General features: G+C 41.7%; 1 protein-coding gene across 1 annotated transcript; it reads right to left on the bottom strand.

Annotated features, from left to right (window-relative positions):
- Positions 1–252: 252 nt before the first annotated feature.
- dyrk3 (dual specificity tyrosine phosphorylation regulated kinase 3) lies at positions 253–20,697 on the bottom strand. Its single transcript, XM_079582183.1, has 6 exons — positions 19,962–20,697; positions 12,364–12,473; positions 2,713–2,906; positions 2,346–2,625; positions 1,773–2,189; positions 253–1,692 (listed from the first exon to the last, which is right to left on the bottom strand). The coding sequence occupies exons 1-6, from the start codon at positions 20,002–20,004 to the stop codon at positions 964–966; spliced, it is 1,773 nt and encodes a 590-aa protein (XP_079438309.1). The 5' UTR covers positions 20,005–20,697; the 3' UTR covers positions 253–963.
- Between the last annotated feature and the right edge of the window lie 4,958 nt (positions 20,698–25,655).

Below are 25,655 nucleotides of genomic sequence, written 5' to 3'. Positions count from 1 at the left end.
CATCTCTCTCGCGTACCATAAAACCTATCCATTTTCACTGGCCCATTATTAGAAACTTGGCTCATATAATAAAAAAGGATTACAAAGCTTGAGGCCACATCACCTTTATTTACTCTCTTTCAGTGAATCTACGGCCATCGGAGGCAGCAGACAGAACATCCGTCTAAACTTCCCAACGTCAACTTTCCTGGCACCGTTCACAGTCTTTATGTGCAAGCTCGTTTCTTCTCTAAACTTTTTTTTTCTTTTAAAAAATAAAAATAAAATTGGCAGCTATCTGAACTGCGTCGGCCATGACACTACGGTGACAGGGACGGAGAAAGAGACAACTGTCCCCACGCCCTGCCCCCACACGTGCCAACTACTGACGTCAGCGTAGCACCGAGAAGCTAAAAATCACACACGCGTCCTCTTGTAACATATCGAGCTCCCATGCAAGCACCTCGGATCAGGGAAGATGGGACAGAAATGGGTTATTGCTAAAAAATGTTGCCTACATAATTGCCAATGCTCTGCGAGGGCCTCAGTGTGTGGAGGATGGTGCGAGACTAGGTTTCAGTGGTAGCTCGGGTGATGATGTTGTAGCCCTTTTCAAGTGTGAAGTCTCTGTTTGCTGAAGGATGCTGTGGGGTGACACTCGTGAGAACACTTACGAACAGTTGCTCAGAAAGATGTCGTCCACTCACACAAACATTTTAAAAGCATTATCTAAATCAAACCTTATCAACAAGGCTCAATACAGAAAATTCCACAGTTTTTTTTCAAAATCTTCTGTAAAAAACTCATGAGCGTTTGTCTTCGGAGCTCACTAATATTAAAAACAAAACCTGGGGTGTCGACACCGCGCAGTACAAAACAAATAAAAGAACCAAACCAGTTTAAAAACCTAGTGTCCTGGGCCCCGCGCTCCTCCAGAGGAGCTGAGCGGGGCGGAGCGAAGAGGAGTCATCTCTCTCTCGCTCTCTAAGTCACCAGTTTGGGTAGCACTGTGCGCAGGGGGATGGCGTCTGCTGAATCGCCCATCATGGTGCTGCGCAGTTTGTTGCTGGTGGTGGTAGTCCCCAGGCTGGGCCCCCCTTTGGCGAGGATTGAGGGGAAGGAGGTGCTGTGCTGCTCGGGCAGTCGTTTGACTGTGGACCCCTGGCTTTTGTCAGCGGGGTTTGGCTTGGGCAGCCGGCGGTACAGCCAGGGGTGTCTGAGTGCTTGGCTGGGCGTCAGGCGGGACGAGGGGTCCCAGTCCAGACACTTCTTTATGAAGTCAGTGAAGGTGGCATCCTCACAGCCTTTAAGAGCAGTGCTCCACTCCTTACTGCCCGGAGGACCCCTCATCTTCCCCCGTCGGGAGCGGGAGCCTGTGAGGACCGTGGCTCCTGTGGGCAGAGTGTTGGCCCCGCAGTAGCGCGGATGGCCTTTGGAGTTGATAAAGTTCTTGGCTCGTTTGGCCTGTTCCAGCACCTTCTGTGGAGGCATGCCTAGCAACTCCATGACGCAGGCCAGCTGGTCGCCCTCGTCCTCCCCGGGGAATAGCGGGTATCCTGTCAGCAGCTCGGCCAAAATACAGCCAAAGCTCCACATGTCGATGGGAAGGCCGTACCGTGAGCCCAGGATCACCTCCGGGGCGCGATAGAAACGAGACTGGATGTAGGTGTAGACGCGCTGGTGCTCGAAGCAGCTGGAGCCAAAGTCTATCACCTGAAGAGAAAAGACCATTGTGAAAACCACTCCAGATAAAGTATATGTGTATACAGTGTGTAGCGAGGATGTGGCTTTACCTTGATGCCGCTGCGGCCCTGCTGCTTCAGCAGGATGTTCTCTGGCTTGAGGTCACAGTGGATGATGCGGTGCCGGCTCAAAGCCTCCAGACACTGCAGGATGGAGTGGGCGAATTTGCGGACGAGTGGCAGACTAAAACCCTGGAACTTATTCCTCTTGATGAGCTCGTACAGGTTCATGCTGAGAAGCTCAAAGGTCATGCAGATGTGGTTCCTGAAGGTGAAGTTCTCCAGCATGTGCACCACGTTCATGGCGCCGCTACGGTCCTGTTTCCGCAGGTGCTCGAGGATACGGATCTCCTCCTGCGCCTGGCGATGGAAACGCTTCTCATTGCGCACCATCTTCAGAGCCAGGTGCTGCTGCGTCTTATGGTCGTACACTTTGGCCACCTGCCCAAAGCTCCCCTTCCCAATGATCTGAGGAGGACAAGGCGGAGATACAGTTAGGCCTGGACTGTATACGCCCCACAAGAGAAGAGCCATAGTCTGTAAACGCTACAAAATACTTTCAAGTGCAATAAGGTCTCAGACTTCCATCTACCGATCTACAGTCAAGAAGAAGTTGAACAATACCTTTAGGAACTCGTATCGATAGGCCAGGTGGTCGTGGGGAACGTGGATGTACCCGCCCTGCTCGTCATCGTAGCCGCAGTTGTTGCTCCCTCCGGCCACAGCGGGGCGTTTCTTGGCGTTGGGACCCACAAAGTAGACGTCTGGGAACGACAGGATCTCGGAGTGTTCGATGGGCAAGAGCTGGGTCCGGTACAGCCTCAGGGCCTGGTCCGGAGTGAGGGGGCTGCACTTACTGCCATTACCGCTGGACGACTCGCTGGAGCCCTTATTGGATTCAGTGCTGGAAGAACAATGAGGAGTTCAGTGAAAAACAATCAACAGACACGTCTTCTTTGCTCCCGACACTCCTGCATCTTTAAGCCCTTACCTCTCCACACTGTGCTCCTTGGCCAGGGTGGAGGCCGGCACCGTCTTGTTGGGCGTGGCTCCGTTCTGGGCGCCCGCGGTGGAGATCGCGTTGACTTTGCGGTTGTTGGTGGAGTCCTCGTACAGGTACTTGACCTTGAGCTGTCCACCGCGGATCGAAACCTGGTCCCTCATTACAGACTTGTTGCTGACCACCTGCAGCAGACACAACAGAGATCGTTCGTTATGGCTGTGCGTTCACGGAAGACTTTCGATAGACGAAGTGCTAGGCGACAAGAGTAGCATGAGGAAGTCCAATTATTATACTGGACCGCAGGAGGCTTGCAAATGCTGAAAGGCCATTTCCACATCAAACTGAAACACGTTTAAACTCGTGTTTTTCCGCTCTTTCAAACAACTGGTCAATGAATATCCAGAGAAGCCCTGAGATTCTCATCTGGCTTCACATTGCATGGTGTATCCCAGAGGTTTGTGAGATCCACTTTTAAAAGAAATGATGATTGTTTGTGGAACTTGTCGATATGATGAAGTAAAGCAACACACTTTTGGCTCTGTGCTGTGTTTGCAAATGCCAATGTTTTTGCCCAAAAGCTAAAGGCTAACGCTAATTTTGCGCTAGTAAAATAGTGCCACCACCTGAACTGACTTTTTTCATGAAAGTTAAAGGAACAGGCCACCGTTTTTACATACTGAGATATGTTCTTACCTTAGCTTTGACGAGTTCTTTAGGACCTGTCTGATCTTCACCCGTGCCTTCAGTCACGTAAACACAGCGCAGACGGCGTTAGCATTTAGCCTCTCCCTCTCTCCACTATAGCTCCAAAACAGGTCAAGATAGAAGCTACCAAGCTCTTCCACGTTTTCCCTATTTAAATATGGTTACGTGAAGTGTTACACTACAAAGTAGGCGTAATAATACCAGGAGTAATTTGGCATCCGCACAGTAAAGTGAAGATTACTGCGCGGATTTCGAACTGCTCCTGGTATTATTACGCCTTACAATATAGTCCTTTTATCCGCTTAGAAAATCCACATTGTTTAATTTTGGGTAATTATACTTTGTAGTGGAACACGTCACGTAACCATATTTAAATAGGGAAAACGTGGAAGAGCTTGGTAGCTTCTATCTTGACCTGTTTTGGAGCTATAGAGGAGAGAGGGAGAGGCTAAATGCTAACGCCGTCTGCGCTGTGTTTACGTGACTGAAGGCACGGGTGAAGATCAGACAGGTCCTAAAGAACTCGTCAAAGCTAAGGTAAGAACATATCTCAGTATGTAAAAACGGTGGCCTATTCCTTTAACACACTCAGCTTGACGCTTATTTAAGTTTTCTTTCTCTAAATCCCTTTTTTTTTAAATTCACGTTAATATGTAGACAGGAAGTAGTCGTCATCCTACATCGGCAAACAGTAAGTTAGCCAAAAACATCCACACAGAGCCTACAGTATATATGAAAGAGACATATATTTGTTTCTGAATATTACAATAATTTATCTAGCTGGAAATCCGTTTTTTAACCTAAAACATGGTGGTAGGTATAATGCCGATATTTTGCTGAACCATTTCAATGAAGTAATTTGTTTTGTCATCAAACTGTGTCAAAGCAACAATGGAACTAAATGAGGAAATTCACGACTGAAACTGAACTTCTGCACATTTTCCAAGTAGTACATTTGCCAGGCTAGCAAAAAAAAAAAAACCCTGAAAGAACATGAGCAGACAGATACTGTAGCTACATTGTCGGACGGAGTTGGGTCTGGGGTCGTTACAGTTGACGGTTAATTGTTGCTTTAAGAGGCAGGTTGGGGAGGGGAGGGAAAAAAACAAACAATAGCACTGTGTCCATTCACATCTCCGGCAAATACAAAGGCTTCATTTGAATGTGGCAGAGATGAGGCGTCAGATTACAACCCATTACAAGAGGGACAATGTTTATAACTCCAGAGGCCCGAGCGCTTCACCGACCGAGCCATGGCCGTTCAACGAGCGCGACGGGTTTACGCAAAGAGCAGCGAGCGATTCTTATCAACAGGAAAGCGAGCTCATCCCATCTATAGATACAGACGGCATCTCTGGAATCGCCCATATATGGTCATGTTAGAAAACTGTTAAGGGGGAAAACAATTTGGAGAAAAATCTAAACTTTCTCTAATTATTCAAAAACTACTTTAACAAATGCTGAATTATGATTATACTTTTCTACTATATAAAGATACAAAGACATGGGGAGGAGCAAAGTGGTTCAACAGCCCATAAATAACGGAGAATGCTAACTTGATGCTACATGTTAGCATCGGGCTAATGCTAACGGCTAGCTAGTACTAGCTACAACTGCCGTTTTTTCACTTCTACTGAACAATTTGCTGTGAGAAAATATCCATATGGGCCCGATTTAGACTTGACTTTATTTATGTGTTAAAAAACTTCATATTCCACCAGAAAATGTCTAAAAATAATGAAAAATTGTGTTTCTCTAAAGATTCTATTTTCCCCCTCGGCGAAGCCACGCCCCCTTCTATGAGAAGATCTGTATCTATATAATCGCCGACGGTTAGCATGTCCAGCTACAAAAGATAAACGGACAAGATAATGATTTTGACACCATTTTTGTACAGACTACACCAAAACTACTTTTCTCCCCAGCTAATCCAAGGGGAGGTATTGTAAAACTGAACAATCTGGACATGCCAAAATCTAATATTAAGAGACAAAATCGTGTCATTGTAGTCTTCTGTAGGGACGCACCGATCCGCTTTTTTGAGCTCCCGATCCGATATTTTTGACACTTCATCTGGCCGATACCGATCCGATAGTCTTTTTGTATTATTAGATTTTTATATAATATATATATATATATATATATATATTATTGCCTATGGATATTACCAGTTTTACCACTAGTTTTACCAGTTGTATTTTTTTTCATAAACATGGAAGACGTTTTGGCTTTAGCTTTGAATTTTAACCCCTTAACTCCCACCTGAACCGAGCACATTTTCTCCAGTTTGGCTTTACCCCAATCCAAAAGCTTCTGGAAAAAAGGTGTGAAAATAGCGACAAAACTGAGACGAAAAAACAATGATGAAGATGTGACAAAAAAATGACCAAAAAAATGACCAAAAATGGAATGGAAAAAAATTTGATGACATGAGGAAAAAGATCCATTTTGATGAGTTTTGTAGGTCTACAATGTGTTTTGTAGGTCTACAATGTGTCTGTTTTTTTTTTTTTTTTTTTTTTTTTTTTTTTTGGAAGGAAGTGGGTGTGAGAGAATGTTTTTAAATCTGTAAAGCACTTTGTGTTACATGACATGTATGAAAAGCGCTATACAAATAAAATTGATTTGATTTGATTTGATTTCAAATGAGGTGTTACACTGGCCTACAGGATTTGGGTAAAGCTGAACTGGAGAAAATGCTCTCGGTTCAGGCGGGAGTTAAGAGGTTCAATTAGAAAGTTTTTCAGAAGCAGGTGTTTTAATTCTGTTTTGAAATGTGTCTTGTAAGCCCACGAGAGCTGAGCACTTATGTGAAAGAAACAATAATAAGAATAAATCAAATCAAATAAATCAATTCAGTGATATTCTGGCATCTCTACCACAATTTCTCAACCGTCCGCTGTCTCAACACATCAAACAAACATGAGAAAGGACACAAAAAAGAAATAGGCCCACAATATGTCGCCAAATGGGACAAGTCGTAGCACTTCAGCAGCCAAGTGTGTAAAATCAGATCAGAAAATGTATGACTCTGATGGTCAAGGAACTCTTGGTGTAAACATTTTCTTGGAGGAACCCCAGGAATTCATTCTTTCTCTCTATCCACCCATCTCTCTCTCTCTCTCTCTCTCTGTGCAGCGGAAACGGCGCTCCGCAAGATTATGGAGCTCGAGGGAAATGCCAGTCATTAAAGTTAGATTATATTCTCAGACTGAAGAGGCTGCTCCGCTGGTGATGTGGCTCTGTGGGAATCCCTCACGCAGACAGGTCACCAGCCTTAAAGGGGAAGTGGCCGGGAATTTAAAACAAACTCTTTACGTACGTGGAAATTTGCATGTCAGCACGGGACAACACTACGCAGGTCAAATTAAAGTGTGCGTCAACCTTTTATATGGTTTGAGCTTTGTATTTTGATGGGACTCAATTTGTACGTGGTCAAACAATATCAAATGTTCAAATGTGAATGCTAACCCAATGCACTGAACGCTTTTTGTTTGGTTTTATTTTCATTGAGTGATTGAGGAAGCTGAACTCCCACCCAACCCCGCCTACGCCAAGGACTTGAGAGAAATGAAAACTTCGATTCATATGAATTGAAAATACAATCTTTTTGAATCTTTGAATTGTGATCCACGCGTTAACTTGATTAACCCTGTTTTCGGTCAATCGAGATTTGTGGATTCAGCTGAAAATACAAAAAAACAGGGGAATGTGGGAACATTTGGATATTTAAAGCAAATTGGATATACTGAACGTTTGGAAATAAATGTGTACGATTAGTGCTGCAAAACTGGTCGACAAACTAACAGTAAAATAAACGAGCAATTAATATTATTTTATTTGTTTTTTTAAGCTTTTTCATCACTTTCTTTGTCACTTGTGACTCTTTTATTGTATTTCCATCTTTGTTTTCGTCTCATTTTTGTTGCTATTTTAACAAGAAGCTTTTAGATTTGGGCAACGCCAAACTGGAGATAATGTGCTCGGTTTAGGTGTGGGTTAAGAGGTTAAAATGATAGTTTGTAAGATTGCAAAACGATTTTTAAAAAAGTATTTAAAGAGTTGCTTAAAAAGTAAACAATAACGTTGCCCCGCCCTCCCTCCTGGTTGGACCATTGGCCGGTTCACGGAGAGCTCGTCTCATTGGTCAAAGTGATAGCACCGGAGACTCTGATTGGTTGCGGATTTCAGCAAATGGAGGGACTTTAGAAGAAAAAAAAATGGATATTTCTTACGCTATGTCAAATGTTAGGCCCAGGTGGTCAATTATATGCAATTGGTTAAATCAGTAAAACATTTAACCTTCCAGACTGTTGCTTTAAACCCTACATAGGACGGTTTATAAATCCATTAAACAACTTGCCAACAGTCATTCATTTTTGGCACAAAAAATAAACTGGGATGCTCTTGCTGTGATTGTAACCGCACTCGCACACCCAGTCGGGAAGGAAGCGGCCATCTTTTTCACGGCTTACAAAAAGGAATAACAGAGAGGGCTCATTTTGTCTTACGTTGTGGGACACTAGAAAAGCCTTTTACGTATCATTGCGCTCACAAACATCAACGCTCCCGATACTGGTCAGAAAAAATCGCAATTCGAAGCTGCGAGTCGTAAGAAAGAGGCAAATCCGTAGCCTTAAAAGCACCACTGACCTAATCCGCGCCGTAGTGACTGAACGCCATCGATTCCCCCTTTTCAGCACGGTCAAATCGAATCCGTCTGCCACCGTGACGGACGCTCGGGCCTTCATTGATCTCTGGGGCCAGTGGAAAGTGTCTCAGAGACGGAGGCCGACGGTAAATCAGTGCGTTGCGGCAGATGGTGGCGAAGCTTATCTCCGGGCCGGGATAACGCAGGGGTTTCCGCTCGAAAAAGAGAGCTACATCAGCTAGTAACACCGGCCCAGGCTGGACGACTACGCTTTAAACAGATGTCAGGGTTTCATTATTTGTTCACGATGACTAAAACTGAACAAAAATTGAGAGGAGGAACTAAACGATCGAAGCTTCCAATGACAATGTTTAAAAGCATGACAAAATTAGGAATTCAATACATAAATAAACGGACCGATGATGATTAAACCCAAAGATATATATCATTTATTGAAACCCAGGTCGATATAGTAATTACTGTGACTCAAAGACAAGTAACACGGTACGGATTTATGCACCTATGAACTAGAGACACTCTTTTTTACAAACAGATACTCATCAGGGGAAAAGAAAAGACACGTTTGAGAGTGAGAGATTCATAATGTTCGATAGTAGCCTTTTGTAAAGTCGACCGCAAGAAAATAAACCAAAAATGAGACTTAGATAATTCAATGATTGCTAGGTGTGCATTTAAATTAAATAGCTCTGATAATTACGATTTCTTTGATAAAAATGTTATGCAAACGTCTTGGAATTGAGTGATTGCTTTGATGTTCTTCCATAGTGAGCAGGGAGTCAGTATCAATCACTCAACTCAAGACTCTATTGCTCTCTGTTGAAGACCTGTTCAGCTGGTTACACTGAGAGGGGCACCCAAAGCACAACAGCAAAGTGTGAAACAGGGAAAGCTTCACGAACTGAAATGCAGGTACAACAGTCGAAATAAAACACAGATTAATTCCCAATCTGCAATATCAAAATACAGAAAAGTGAATGGTCCTCTCATCTCCATTGCATCAGTAAAGTCTTATCTTTTCTTTCAAACAAGATGTTACAGATCAATTATACCTGTTAATAAACTAAGTAAAGACATTAAACAAGGATAATTGGGCTTTTCTTCACAAACTATCCTTAGCCAGGCTTTAGGTTGCATTAAAGTGATCTGATTATTTACTCGTGTATAATGTGTTATCTGTTATTCTCTAACCACACTCCAGCAGTGGCCAATGTTACTTTCATTACTTGAGGTGATCCAATCATAGTTTCTGTCCCAGCCTTGATTAGCTTCCACTAGCATTAGCATACTGTTACTAGTCGATCAAAGATAATAGTTCAAACTAATTCTCCAGGTTCTGAGCTTGTCCATATTGACTTAGATTTCATTAAAACAACAGGTATCGGTCCAGTATTGTCTAATCTAATCTTGGAGTCGTCCTTTCCCCATTCTCAGCTTGATTCAGTAGTTTTAGTCCATGTGTTAGCCAAGGTTTAGATCACATTTAGGCTGCACAGTATAAGAACAATGCATCACCACAGTATTAGCGTGACAAAACATCCACAAGAAGCTGCAAGATATTGAAAAACAAAACTGAAAATGAGGTCTTCCATCTGGCTGAGATTTACACATGTTGTTGCCAACACAGTCTTAAAGCAGTACTAAGTAACTCTTTCCCCTAGAGGCCATAAGCGCAACTGCAGGTGTAGTAGCAAGTTACGATTTTTAAACTTATTAATTGTCTTGGAGAGTAAATACTACGCTGACAGGAAAGGCGAAGGGAGAGAGGGTTACTGTGCATCCAATTATACAATGGAAATATTTTTTTTCACTCAAACCTGGCTGTAAATACTGTTTAAAGTGACGTTAGCCCGCAGTTAGCATGTTAGCTTCTTCTTCGTGATTCCACTAGTGTGTATTGCTTTCTCCGCACCGGTGGCAGTCAAGTTGCAAACATGGTTTTCTGTCCAGAGACACCAGGGGGAGATGAAAGACCCTCCAATCATCCCGTAAACACTTGTATTACCCCCACAGGGACTACGGAAAGGATTTATTAAGGTTTAACACGTTACTTAGTTCTGCTTTAAACAAAAAAACATTAAACAGAACAAAAGTTCCATTTTGGTCCTGACTCAGTACTTATTTAAAATGCACATGGCAGGTTTTAGTGCTTTTGAAAATCTGACTTCTTTGTGCTCAGTGAGTTCAGCGACAGCTTTACCGTCCTTAGATGCCACTACGCATTTGCACATTATCCTCCGCTGAACTGGGACAAACCATAGTCACGTTTGCTCTAAATAAAAGCTCCCGCTCGTGCCCGGGACAGAGACGACAGAGGCCAGGAGAGGGGAGGGCGCCGGCGGCCATGTTTGCCCGGAGAAACAGTTTGTGGGTCACATTTTCAAGCCCAATAACTCTTTACAAAATATCCCCATCCCTTTTATTCTTACTGGTACTGAAGTATTCAACCAAAACTGGTCTTTGAGAAGAGAAAAGGTGCAGGGGGCTACTGTATATGAGCAGTCAGATAAGATAAGGCAACGGCTCGGTCAAAGTCGAAAGACAAAAAGTCCAGGTCGCGATACAGAAACGTGTCCGTAATCTTTGGTCTTTGACACAATTTGCTGGAAAACAAAAAAAAACACTTGCGATTTTGGACTGAACTGTGTAAAATTAAGTAAAGTCAATTTAATCAGGCTAACAAAAAGGTGTAGTAATTATAAAGTGTTCCCACAACATCATTTGCAAATCTCAGTCACACCAAAGTGATTCCAAACGAATACCTTTGAACGTGATTTGCATAGTCTCTGCTCCAGACGAGAACCAAAATGGCTGCCAGGATAAGCAAACGGCAACCCAACAAGAATGTAGTTTTTTTTTACTGTTTGATTTGTTGCGCCGCCTCGAGCGTCAATCAATCCACGTTAACTGCCTGCTCCGCATGTGACCGGAGAGAGTGCGGGGGGAGGGGATTAACGGCGAATATGTCCTCATCACGTGCCCCCTTTCAATGGACAGACTGTAAACCACAACCATCTCGGGGAGGGGGGATTTTCTAACATACATGGCGAGAAGTGGATATTCCAACAGATCCAGGAGCAATAAGAAAATATTCGAGAGAAGACTGAAGCAAATTTATTGTTTTCAGGAAATGCACTGCCAAATATACTGTGCTACAATATTTGGTGATGCACTATCCGTATGGAAGCCAAGAAATATCTCGATATCACTCGTTTTGGTCTTGATTTCTTGCTTTTTAAAGTCTCGTTTTGACAAAAAATTGTGAAAAAGCTACAATTCGTGTTGAAATGGCACGGAACAGTAAGATATTGCTTTAATATTGTTTGCACACCTGCATCGTTCTTCCCCGACTGCAGACCTTTTGTTTGAGCAGAATAAAATACAAATTTGTTACTGGGGCTGAAACAACTAATCGATTAATCGACAACTAATCGATTAATCGACAACTAATCGATTACTAAAATAGTTGTCATCTATTTCAGTAATCGATTAATCGTTTTCTAGTAAACACAGACTAAAATTGAGCTAAAAAGACATGACAATTATGTATTTTGGATGAAAACCTACTTTGTTTTTAAAGTGAGGGTCTGCAGTGTTTTGTACATCGTAAATTTCACAAATATCTGTCTTTGTCTCGTCCAATCAGAAAGCAGAATTAGCACAAAGAGCCTCCTACAAACGTTTACTTTAAGTTTACTCCATCAACATGTCCTCAAACGGCACCACTTTAGCTCTATGTGATACAAAAAAATAAAGAAAAATACAATTTCCATGCACCTTTCACAGTTAAGCGATTAAAGCGATTAATCGATTAATCGTAAAAATGATCGGTAGATTAGTCGATTACCAAAATAATCGTTGGTTGCAGCCCTATTTGTTACCTTTAACAACAATTTATTGCCTTTGCTCGTCTCAGGGGGCACTTCATTAGTAAAATTAAAATATAAAGTATTTAAATCAGGGTGGGCACTGTAGTCAAGTAATTCTCAGAGTTTTTTCATCAAGTACATTGGGTAAAATATTTCACCTTACAAGTAGTGCAAAGCCTACATCAAAATCAAATATGGACAACTAAATTGTATTAACTGTGTGTAAACCATGTCAAAAGCAACTATTTTAGATAAGGACCATTAAAGTCTGAAATAAAGATGACCCAGAAGACTGCTCTGGAACTGATTCACACACACCACGCGTGAGAGAGAGTGGAAACTACAGCTGGCCTCTGAACAGGAAGTGGCCCGTGCAGACAGGAAGTGTGGGCTCACCGTGTGTTTGGGCATGGGGGGCAGTCCGTTGGGGCTGCTGGGGTCCGAATCCTCCTTCAGGATGTGCTCCGTTCTCATGTAGGAGTCATACAGGCCGTCGCCGTGACGCGCTGCGGGGAAACAAAAGGCAGGAAGTTTTGGAATGAGGTCAATAAAGCTGTGAGTAAGAGGCTGAAGTATGACGACGATTACGACCAAACGCGCTGGAGGAAACGTGTTTACCTCCCAGGGACGACTACGAACCACAGAGCAATGTCACGAGAACTGAAGAACCAGCCGTTAACAAATGGAGGCTTGGGTTTTATTCTATCTATGTGGTGAAATGTTAGACTGTGTGGCTTTAAATCAGGGGTAGGCAACGTCAAAAACGGCCCTCCATAATCAAACTCTGGCCCTCGAGATGATTTTGAGAAATACTATGACCTAAATCAGAGCTCAAATGCCTGTTAAAGTACTCTAGAAATGTTAAAAAATACTGTAAATTCCTTAAAATGTCTTAGCAGAGCTCCCTTTTAGGCTATAATCCTAAAAGAATACTCTAAGAATACTTGAATTAAGGCATTAAATCTAAAGATTGAGTGGATTTGGTCTGGTCTTAAAGCAGATACAAACTATTCTTGCCAATGGAACAAGCACACGTTTTTTCTTAATTCAGATTATTTTGTATAATTTCAAGTTTTTTTTTTACAGTAAAAGTTAATTTGTTTGATTTCCAGTGGGATTTCTATTTGTTCAATTGGCATTGGTGTTTTTATCTGATCTTGGATTAGTTCAAAAACCTTTATTCAAGCGATTATAAGTAATTTAATCTCATTTACGATGGACATTTTTCCAGTGTATATGATGTACAACACTGGCATATGTAGAAAGTGATGCTTTACTTCAATTGCTTCAATTGGAGGGTCCAGCCCTTGGTCTTTTGACGATGAAGAAAACCGGCCCTCCACCGAGCAAACGTGCCGACCCCTGCTTTAAATCATAGCTCAAAATACTCCAAAATATAAAAGCTGCCGGTAGCCATGTCAGGAGTCCAAAACAAACTATCAGTTCAGTTTATTCTGTCTGCATTTTGGACGCAGAGCAGGCACGAGAAAGGCAGCAACATTATTTACGGGTTATTACGCACGTACAGGTTACACAACTTGTCAAAACTGACTCACACACATGAAATTAATGCCTCCTTAATGAAACTGTCAGTCTGAATAATTGCTCCGCAGTCAGCTGCAGCAGAAGTAAACAAGTTTAGAGACATGTCGTGCAAAATCAACCTTTCAACCATGTTATAACATCGTTCTATCATAATATACATGTGTGCAAGTTTAGGTGACCCTGTACTAGAGAGATATATCGTTATCGTATTACTATCGACATATGAACATATATAGATTTTCATCAATAAAACTGCACTCTTTATTATGTCTTTATTTTTCTGAAAAATGCTTGATTTTCACCTAACCCATAGTTACATCATCTCGTATCGATATCTGGCATAAATATCAAGATATGAAATTTTGTCCATATTGTTCAGCCCTACCCTGTACAACTTAGTTCTGCACTGTTTATTATCCGTACTGTTGATTTGTTAGCATGCAGTCAGCTATAATGACAGCTTGTATATTACATTTTAAGCCAAACAACTCCTACTGCACTTCGGCGTTTATTATTCACAATGTTTATTAGTTAGCATGCTTAACTAAAATGACAGCTTGTACATCCCATTTAAAACAAGTTCACTAAACGCCAACTACGTTTATTATTCGCTATATTTGTTAGCGCAGCGTTGGCTAAAATGAAAGCTGGTACGAATATTCCACTAGACAATTCCCACTGTACTCAGACTACGTTCATTATTAGCCATGTTGATTTGTTAGCATGTCATTGAGGGGGAAAGAAAGACAATATCAGGACCAACACCAGGATAAAACTGAACAAAATTTTAACATTTTTAAGCTAACATACATTTTGTTGTGGATATATTGACAAGCCTTTTTTGCTAGCATGCCGTTAGCTATACTGATTTCCAACTGAATAAGATGCAAATCCATGCAAAGTCCTTCGTGATCAAGAGTGCTGATTCTAAAATGTTAAAATATCCACGCTGAGGTGCCCTAAAGCGCACATAACCTCCCCGTCTTAATTAGTCACGTCCGTTAGCCTTCACCTGCGCGGCTCAGAGGGACGGCTTAGCGCTGTAATTGTGCTAGCGCGCGGCCAACGGTGGCGGCGAGGTATTATTGGCCTTATAATGAGGGGAACAGATGCCGCGGTGACGGCAGTGCCTTTCCGTCCTGCCCATCTGTCCCCGTGCTCCGGTCGTCAGGTGTGTCGTTCAAATACGCGAGCGCGACATCGACACCCAGCGCGGCTAACGGGGAGCAAGGCCAGGCACGCTCGCCCCGGCGGCACTGGGTCACATAACTCGATATCGGTGCCAATATCGCTCAAGGAAAACGAAAAATACCTGTGTCACAACAACTGAGATGCAAAGATCCGTGGCTATCGAATGTGAAGGGCTGCGACAAACTGGAATCCCTGTAGAGTTCAGGATATTCCATCTCGCAGTTAGCATGTAGTATTATATCATCCTGCAGTATTACTTTAGCACTCAATTCGTGCATTTTCCTTTACTGTGCAGCTCCATTTCAACTAACTTGCCTAAATGCTGTGAACTTTATTTGAGCATTTACTTAAAGATGCATTACGGAACTTTATTCCACATCTATTTTCTTCGCAAAGCCTTATTTATTTTGTACACAAATAGTGCTATTCAAATGACTTTCCCCCGTCAGAGCAAGGCCAGGCACGCTCGCTTTGGCAGCGCTGGGTCACAAAACTTGATATGGTTTGTTTGGTAATTGAATTGAATCTAATGTGACCCAATTCCCACATTTGGCGCTGGCTTATGACATGGTTCAGTTGCCTATTTACTTGTACTTACACGCAGAGTTAAAATAGCCTCAAATGTGATCTCGTCAAATGGAATTACAACGTGGTCATGAGAATTATCAACCATGTGGACAAAGAAAAGTACTTTGTGGGAAATACTGCTCGGGTGCTGTTCGAGTGCTTGTTTTGGTCTTAGGAGTTGGCGCGTGGAGTGGGCAGGGTGATGCCTTCGGGGTCTGCGGGACAAGGTGGTTTCTCGAATGACAAACTCCGCGCGCCGGCTGTTCATCAGATCATGTGTATGTCAGGAGATACAGCCCATGTGTCACTTTGAACCAGCCTGGGAATTTTCCAGTCTTATAAATCACACATATCTAGATATTTACACAGGCGTCAAGTTGACAAATTGAATATTGTGGAGATATTTTGATTCCCCGACTTCAAAAGGGGGGTAAAAAATCATTTTGCTCCCTTTTTACCATTGATTTGGTCTGAATATTGTATTTTTTGCCTTGTTTCGACAAGTTAATGTTACAGTTAAGCAAAATAATCGTAATAATATTAACGGTATTCAACATTCAATGAATATCGCTTTTTTTCCCCCTCAAATTGTGCAGCCTGTTCCTGGTTCCTTGCCCTAGATTTGACCCTATTGTTGAGCCAAGTGTTCACAGCTGTTTGACACTTAAGTGCGAGCCCCCACACCTTAAATCCCAATTATTTCCCCTTGGTTTAGGTCAGGCAAATCAAGATTAAGAAATGTAACTATTTCCAGACATGGCTTTTACTGTGAAGTCCCAACCGTTCTCCCCTAAAGCCAACCTATTGCTAGGGTTGCACCGATCCAATACCGATTTGTAGCAATTTGTAGCCGATATCGGGCATCGGCTAATATATCCGATACTGAGCGATAGATACAGACGGCATCTCGGGAATCGCCCATATATGGTCATTTTTGAAAACAGTTAAGGGGAAAACAATTTTGAAAAAATTTATATTTTCTCTAATTGTTCAAAAACTACTGTAACAAATGCTGAATTATGAACTTAGTTTCTAGTAAATAAAGAAACAAAGACATGGGGAGGAGCAAAGTGGTTCAACAGTCCATAAATACATGAATAACGGAGAATGCTAACTTGATGCTACATGTTAGCATCGGGCTAATGCTAACGGTTAGCTAGCGCTTGCTACAACTGCCGTTTTTTCACTTCTACTGAACAATCTGCTGTGAGAAAATATCCATATGGGCCTGATTTACACTTGACTTTATTTGTATGTGATAAATAAGTTGATATTCCACCAGAAAATGGCTAAAAGAGTGGAAAATTGTGTTTCTCTAAAGATTCTGTTTTCCCCCTTGGCGAAGCCACGCTCCCTACTATGACGAGATGCCGTCTGTATCTATACCCGTTTTGACTCTCACCGCTTTAAAAACACAACTTTCGCAATATGTAGTGTTGAAAGTCCAGTATTTCTTGTTTCGCAATTTCCCATTGCAGTTTATTAATAAATAGCCTATCATTGATAATTGATCTGCAACAGCTGGTTTGCAAGAAAAGATAAGACTTCATTGTTCTCACACTGGAGAAATGATGCACTTTTTCACTCCGAGAAAGACACTTTTAAGAAAGCTTCTCGGTATCTATCGGATATAAGCAGATACTCAAACCCGCAGTATCGGTGCATCTCTACCTATTACCTCAGTAAACTCGAAACATGTAAACAGTGCGCTCTACGGGACAGGCCCATGAGAGGAGTTCCGGTGCTCAGGTGCGTCAGAGGGGCGCAGCGCTGGGACAGATTAACCTGCTGCGGCTGCTTGGAAACAAACGCATCAGCCCGGGACAGAGCCTGCAAACACAGGCTACACCAGGGCTCGTAATATGAGATTACTCTATTACACAAATGACAACTGCACACAGGCATTAGCCGAGTAGAAGAGAGAGTCGGTCATGCGGCTGCTCGATTATTGAAAAAATAACAATCACGATTATTTTTGTCATAATTGAAATAGCGATTATTCGAACGATTATTTGTTGCCTTTAAAAAAAAGTCTATCTTTATTTTATTCATTTATTAATCAAAACACTACACTACATTTTATGTTTTCTGGACAGTCATAAAAGTACAAATGATTTAAAGTACGCCTTGATTAAAGAGAGGTCCCTGTTTCACACCTGCCCCCTGCTGGCCAGCCCTCACACCTGCGCAAGCAAACTGAGCAGCGCGGCCTGATGACATCATCACACAGCGCTGTTTGTTTTTATGTCAGGCAAAAGCATGAGCCACGGCACGAGAAAAGCGAAGGGAAAATAATCCCAGCGACATAAAATAGCGCAATTATAATCGTTTTTTTGCGATTATGCTAATTTTGTAATCGTTTACTGTTGTAATCGAAATCGTAATCGAATTTTGATTAATTGCACAGCCCTAGTCAGTCATAATTTTAGTCATTTGGCGCAACATTTTAGCCAATAAACTAGAGAAAGGTCCTTTTCCAGATGCTGTATTTTGATAATTCACTGCAAATGTATGGTAAGAAGTACATTTAGCATAGCATTCGCGTTGCGTTCATTCAGCACCTACATGCGAACAACTATTGTCAACTCTACCTATTCCCAAAAGTGCTCCGAGTTGTAATTGTGAATTTGATAATGACTGAATGGGCACAAGTCGACATCGCATCATAAATCACACTTTGCGGCCAACAAACTTTCTTCCAAGTACTAAACTGTTTCGCAGTGTGGTTTAACATTTCTTGCCCACTTTGCTCATCTCCAACAATCTTTTTTTTTTGGAGTACTCTCTTTCCCAACATCGGAGTTTGTTGTTGGAGCACACTGGAGAGGAAAAGGGAAATAAACAGCGAGAAAACCACTGTGACAGCAAACAGCCAGACGCCTCTGTCCATCTGGCCCCGGGATCGCACCGTTGAAATTCCTTCCTCACAAATACAGCTGAGCATGTGTTGGCTAACGCGCGCTGAGCTAAAAGGCAGCTTCTCCAGTTCTCCTGGTTCAGAGTTTCTAGTTTCAAAGTTGGTGTAACAATATTTCCCCAGAGCAAAAAAGCCGACAGATATAAGCACAATTTAGTCCTAGAACACTGGATCGTTCTTTTGACCGGCTTTAGCCCTGGTTCTGGATAAGAGACAAAGTTTTTTTAACCAGTTTCAGTCTTGAACCAAGCAGTTAATTGATTTCTGAAAACCACAAACATGTCATATCTAACAGAAGTCAAAATAAGCATAAAAAGTATGAAGGGTTTGTCAAAAAGAGCTTAGATAAAGACTGGAATCTGGAAAAACTTGCTGGACGCTGCTGGGATATCCTAAACTCAAGGCAGGCTTTGAGCAAATATTATGATTAACCAATACTAAACTTAAGCTAGTGTCAACCTGGGCGTAAACATCCACCAAATATAGAAATTAAAAGTGCAAACCCTTTTCAAAGAACGGTATCACAAAACTTTACAGAAGTCTCTATTATGGCCATTATTTTTGATCAACTTACATTGTATTTGATCACAGGTCGTTTTGAGATAAGAGTATTGTGCTGCCACAGTACTTGATTAAGTTTACAGGTTCTCCACGTGACATCACTGTTTCAGCAAGGCCGTCATAAAGATAAGGTCTGGTTACTGTATGAATCATCATCACACGTGAGCAGTTCCGCAAAGTTTTGCATATACGATGAATGAACACACTAAAGATGTTTAAGCCAGCTATCAAATATTGCAATTCCCCTCCCGTCATGCAGCTCCAATGCTAGAAAAGAAAAAGAAAAGTTGCACAAAAGTAGACAGTCTTACTTGGCAGGCGTAAAGCACGGCAGAGCATAATCCACAACAATGATCGACTATGCAGAGAAAGCGTGGGTCTCGTGATCGATATGGCAACAAAAAAGCAAAAGAAAACATGTTTACGACGCAGCACGCTCGACTGGTGGCTATTCTTGACCAAAAAAAAAAAGACGAAGAAGAAGTGACCTGAAGGACCTCTGTGGAAAGTCCGCATCAGTCAAGTGCCCTGTCTACGGCGTGACACGACGTGACACCGAAGACGACCGGCCGAGAAAATAAACGGGCGATCAAAGCGAATTTTCAGGGCGCGAGATATTTCTGTAAATGCCACGGCGGGGTTGCCGGTTCCGCGAAAGGTGGAAACTGAACAGATGTCTCGACAGTCTGCAATTTGGAGTCGGTGGTGACAAGATTTCGAGACATAGGGGAAAAAATAGTAACGCGGCTAAAACGAGATTTACTTCGATGTGTCCACCGAACGCAATTGTGAATTAAGATGCGGCCTAAAGTTTTGGGTCGAATCACTGATATAGACACGCGACATGATACGGTCGTTGTTTTTGTAGCGCCGGAGTGACATTTGTTCAGTCCTCCTTCAGTATATTGTCAACTCGAGACATTTGTGAGATACACACCGTGCATCTAATACTTATGGGATGCTACAAATATACTTCGAAAGCTAGGAATGAGCTCGGAAATGAGTTCAAGACGACGTAAATGAAGTTAAGTGCAAAAGGTGCGTCCCCTGCTGCGGCAAAAACATGAAGAAACCGAGATGTTTTGGTAGTTTAGCTTCAAATAATACGAACATATTTGTGAAAAGCCTATTAAATAATCCGTCCACACTTTTTTGAACTCACGCAAAACAACACAACAACTCAAAGCATTGGTATAATATTGAAATGAGTTACCTGTTGCTATTGGGCCCTCTGGTTTTCGGGTTATTATCATCATGATTGCAAAATGTAAAATGTGATGCCAGCATCCAACGTGGAGGAAAAAAAAAGGGGAGTGGGGGAAAAAAAAAACTTCCAAAACAAGTCAAATGAACAAAAGGTTCTCGACTACATTCACGCTAACAGCATTTAGCAAGAACTCACAGTCCAGGTAGTTTCGCTTGAGCGCAGCTTATGTGATATTATCAGCTTTACTATCATAAACTGTCCATGATCTGATGGGAAATAAAGATATAAAACGATTTCCTTGTAGTTTCCGAGTGGCGAGAGGCTGGTGAAAGAATTAGCCTCTCATAAAACAAGATTGAAAACCCTGAGAGAAGAAAAAAAAGGCTGTGTGCGTGTGTTTGTGGGGGTCGCCCGTTCGGTAGCCTTGCCCCAACGGCAGCTAGCTCAAACCACAAAAACACTCCCGACAAGAGCCGCTCCCTTCGGTCAAAAAAACACCCCCTGTCCGCTTCTTGGTGCCGCTCGGTGCTCTGGCTCCCCACGCCTTTCTCTGTCTGAACAAGCCGTCGATTCGCAGCACCATTCCCGTATAACAGCGAGGAAATCCCCCTTGAAGTTTATCTCGCGAAGGCTAAAGCAAAACAGCAAGTAGCCGACCGCAGCGGCGACTCGACCGCTTGGGCGAACCCGACAACCGTGCGCTCCCCTTCGGGCTAGCTGTGATCGAGAAGCCCCATGGTTCGGGATCAGGATCAGGAGGGGGCTCGGTTGTTCTCGCCGTGGGGTGAGGTTCGCCTGAGCGGACGGAGCTCCAAAAGCCGCTCGGTGTGGAAAAAGGGTTTTTTTTAATCCCGCGGCGGTGAGTGGCTGGAGCGGAGTGTCGACGCGCTGTTGCTGAGGGCGTCTTCGTTTCGCTGAGTGCGGCTGGAGGAGCTCGGACCGAGGCAGCGCGGAGGGGCGGTGCTTGTGTGCGGACCACATTGGAGCGGAGGGAAGAGCCCAGGGGCGGGGCGGGGCGAGCGAAGGGGGACGAGGAGAGCAGGCAAAGGAGCGCCCCCTAGTGAGAGCGGTGGGGAATATGGGATCAATGCAGTTTGTCCTAGTGACACAAATGTACAGGAACTCCAAGTACCCAAGTCTGAACACAGGAGCACACCCATTCAACTACTTTTTTTTTTCTTTTACATAAATGTTCTGCTCTTGATTGAGAACTCAGGAACATATTTCTTTAAAAAACAACCTTGAGCACAAGTTGCACGCAGCAAAATCCACTTTATCTTTCAGACACTGCACATTTTTGCTTTTAGGAACACATTTGTGATTTACATTATGGTAAAAGTGAACACATCTTTATCTGTCATTGCAATTCATTCGTATGAAAATACACTGGTTCATTTTGATTAGTGTCTGGTTATATGCAGCTGACAGGGCGACACCAATAGACATAATAATTTGGTTGTTTTCAGGTTCCAGAATGTGATGATGTCACGGTACCCAGTGGGGGGCGGATAGTTTTTCCTAAGGCGAGACACTGCAGGTGAATAGGGAAAAAATGTATATTTACAGATATCAATTTGAAACTTTTGCTGTCGATCACTGGCATAAAAGTAAGAAAAAAATACTTTGCAAGTTTTTCTGTCATTTTATCTTTTCATATAAGAACAAGGTGTTTTATGCCTAAAAATGCTCCAAATTTCCCATCTTTTCGGCGACGAAATCTGAATAATGGATAGAGCTACATTCAAATTTATGGTTTCATTTTATTGATGAATGAGTTGCCAAGACTTTCTCAGAGGGGATTTTGGATTTCTTGTTTAGTTTCAAAATAAGCTGTTTTTTAGTGGAAAAAATTGTAAAAATGTAATTTTCGCCTTATTTTTTGACATTCAAAACTCAATAAATGGGGCTTAGGGATTAAATAATAAAAAATCCCTCTGAAAAAATCTTCCAAATCTTGTTCAGTCCAAGGCTGGAAAATCTGAAGTCTTTAGGTCCTACTGACGTGGACATGGTGTCGCCACAGAAAAATGTGTTTTGAGAAAAAGGCCCTTGAAATTGCATTCTCCCATATAAGTCTATGGGGGAACATTGAATCAGCGCAATATTTAAACATGTTATTGTGAAGATTAGGCATATTTTCTGTTTCCGGGTGAAAGCTTATATTTTCAGAGACCAATTTGGCCCAAAACCTGAAAACTAAAAAAATTGAGTTTTGCCTGTAGTGTCTCCCCTTAACTGCATTAAACTTTCACAAGTCGTATCTAAAAAGAAGATTTATGAATTACAAAAATGATCATTAATACCAGTCACTGGGTCCATGATCTCTCTGTACAAGACCAAACATTTCCTAATAATTTGACCTCTATATAATATTATAGGCCTTTAGAACGCTGTGATGTCACTTGAAACCCAGCAACAGACATCATACCGGGGCCGGCTGGACCAATCACTGTGCGATGGATGGGTGTCGTGACTTGGCATCAATATGGTGACCTCCGCGAATCACACGTCTGAAAAAGACAAAATGATTTAACAGTGTTAGTGTTTTGTTTTTGCTCCGAAAGGTTATTATATCTCGCCTCTAAAATGATGTTATGTATACAGCCTAGCCGTAGAGCTATCAGGTGATCTAGGTGTCACATGACCTGTGACTTTGATTCAGAATAAGTGCGTGCACAGTTGTGACACCCAACCCTGACGAAGGCTGACTAAGTCAAAACGCTTAGTCAGCTTTGGCGATGGAACACTTTTGAATAGTTTAGTTTTTGTTTTGTTTTTATCTTGATTCTTGGTTCCAATCAAAGAAAAATGTTGTAAAAGAAATTAGTTAAATCTGCACTATGTGACAATTTATGTAAAGAAAAAGTTGCGTGTTTGACCTTTCAAGGACCCAGTGGCAGTATGGGGGGTTAGCTTAGCACTTGTGCCATTCATCCCAGTAACCTCTATGATTCTTCAGGATCAATTTTATTACAGGTTTTTTAGGATTCCATGGTTTTCGGAGTGGAATGTATCTGCAACCATGGATATGCTTCAATCAGCAGTGAAAACTTTAAAATGATTGATCCTGGAGCGTCCTACAGGCCATCGGGATGGTAAATAAAGGTGCTAAGCTAACCGCCCAAACATCCGCTGGGTCACCGAAAGGTCAAGTATGCACTAATATCAGCTTTTTTTCCACATAAAAAGTTGCATAGTGCACCTTTAAAGGGACTAGATGCAAGTTGGTCATGTTGTGCTCACTACTGCCACCTCAGGTCTTATGCGTAACTGCAGGCTCTATATTAAGCTTGTGCATGACGGCACTGAAGTAACACCTTTTTGAGTGACAGTGAAGGATTTTAGAGGCAGTTGTGGTGAATAGATCTGAGCTCATTCTACACATTAGGACATGGCTGGAACATGTAATTCATTCAATTCATATTTTTTGAGTTCCACAAAGTTCTTCATAGGAACAGAGTTCAGCACAGTAATCAAAGCAAAAGATACATGCGTAGGTGAATAGCCAAATAGATAAATAAATAACGATATGATGCTCAAAAGGAGTAGGCAGAAGCTTAAGCTTGTCAGCGCCTACCCCCTTTTGTACTTAGGAAATAGATACATTCATTTACTATGCATAAAGGGGAGGAAAATACTTCATTTTAACATTTTTAAACTCTGTATAGTCCCTCAAAAGAAAGAGAATTTTTAGAAAATACTTACAAGAACGGCCATATCTAGAACTTGGTGGCACACTGGTTAGCGTTCTTGTTTCCTCCAGGTGCTCCAGTTTCCCTTATCACTGAAAGCATGCACACTAGGGCAGTGGTTCTCAACTGTTATGGCATCAGGATCCACAGTCAACCTGGGATGACAAGCCGTTGTTGAATAAGCACTGAATAAGCCAAAAAGCTGAAATTATGAGAAATTAACCACCCAATTTTAACATGCATAAACTTTTTTTTTTTGCAATATTTGACCTGCAGTATTGGTGCAGTAACCTGCATTATATTAAGAATATGGAAGAAGTTTCAAGAAGTTATTTGGAATCTTGCAAAGTATTAGCAACATTAGGTCTACTCCACCACTGATTCTACTGCTTTTCACGACCGTGCTTTGCAGATCGATCCCTGGATGTCGGACAGTATCGATCACAGCAGGGTTATCCGTAGGAAATAGGCCACAGAGACTACGGTTCACACACACTGTAAACCCGAACAAGTTCATTGAACTCAAATTTTATGTCGTAATAAAGTTTCCACAAATGTTTTGAGTTAACAAACTAAATTTTTTAAGTTATATCAAATCTATACCTACAAGTTCAGTGCACTCGTCCAATGTATATTTTATAAGTTTAGTAGACTTATCCATATTACTTTTTTGACAATTTGAACTTGAAATTTTAAAGTTCAACACACTAATAACATTAACTTTTTCTTGACTATTTCAACCTCAAATTTTAAGGTTTAGCAGACTCAATAAATTTACCTTTATGCACCTATTTCCACCTAAAATCTTAAAGTTTACCAGACTCATATTATCTTTTGCATGTCTTTTTCCACCTATAATTGATAAGTTTAGCAGACTCCACTTAGACAAAAGTACTACCAATAATGAACATTAAATACATAAAAAACATCCAAGTATTCAAAGCCATAGAATTAATACAATGACATTTATTAATGTTTTGCCTTGCATTTACATACCATTTCAACTGTAACAATGTAACTTCAGCAAACTGCATAGCTATCAAAGCTCTGCATACTATTGGTACCAGGAGAAAAGTGCATGAAATAACCTTAATAAACTTATTAAAGGCACACTGCCAAACATTTTGGATCACTGTCAGCAATACAAAACATGCTCTTAATGACCAACTCAACACTGTAAATGGTTCAGATATGTAGTCGATAATCAAAGAATGGATTTGGATGAGAACCTAACCTATTTAAATCTCATATTTAGATGCTTTTGTGAACATCTCCATGGAGATGAGCTGGAGACGTCCATACTCCCAGGAACGTTTTATTTATATTTGTATACATTTTTCAAAAATAACACTATCTGTAATGATATAAATGCATATATTATTCTATTTATTGGATGGAATGCTACGCAGTGTGGCTTTAAGTGAAGCCCTCAAACCAAAGATACAAAAATCTGTAATAACTCAAACCCTTAAAACTTTAGAACTGTTGTGAATGTTTTTCAGTTTGCATAATTTTAATCGAAACAGAAAACAAGGTATGGTGACCAAGTGGAAAGTGTTCATTAATCAAGGAGAGCAGACATGGGATCAGAGCAGTGGTCACCTCGGCAGACCATAATCTTTAAGATGAAGTTAAACAGGGTAACGAGTTTCTTTAGGTACTCAATAGAAGTGAAGCATGATCCATTTCTATTGAAATATAACTGGAACCTCAAATTAAGGAACAATTCAAAGTAAAACAAAAGAATAACATTGTAGACAATAGCCAAGCATAATCTCTATATTAATCACAAATCAACAACAAAAACCCTTCAGACATGGTTGGACATTCACTCGCACTCATTGCAATGCCCCCATCAGCAACTACATATAAAGCTGAGGTTTCCCCTCTTCTGCCCCCCTCACCTGCTAAGAGCAACATCTACACTGAAGTAACATGAACCCAAGACCAAGAACAATAGCTGCAGAGTGCATGTGCGCTCTGTGGTGGTTGTCTCTGACGTGTGAAT

This window comes from Gobius niger, assembly GCF_951799975.1.
Source record: "Gobius niger genome assembly, chromosome: 24".
Classification (NCBI taxonomy): Eukaryota; Metazoa; Chordata; class Actinopteri; order Gobiiformes; family Gobiidae; genus Gobius; species Gobius niger.
The sequence above is the reverse complement of the archived record's forward strand: the minus strand, read 5'-3'. Positions and strand labels throughout refer to the sequence as shown.

What these genes read in the sequence shown, in the direction of transcription:
- dyrk3 (XM_079582183.1), bottom strand. Translation starts at nt 20,004, where the DNA reads ATGATGATAATAACCCGAAAACCAGAGGGCCCAATAGCAACAG. An exon ending in AGAGGGCCCAATAGCAACAG is followed by an intron (nt 12,474 to 19,961) that starts GTAACTCATTTC and finishes GTTTCCCCGCAG; the next exon opens with CGCGTCACGGCGACGGCCTG. An exon ending in AAGGAGCACAGTGTGGAGAG is followed by an intron (nt 2,626 to 2,712) that starts GTAAGGGCTTAA and finishes TTGTTCTTCCAG; the next exon opens with CACTGAATCCAATAAGGGCT.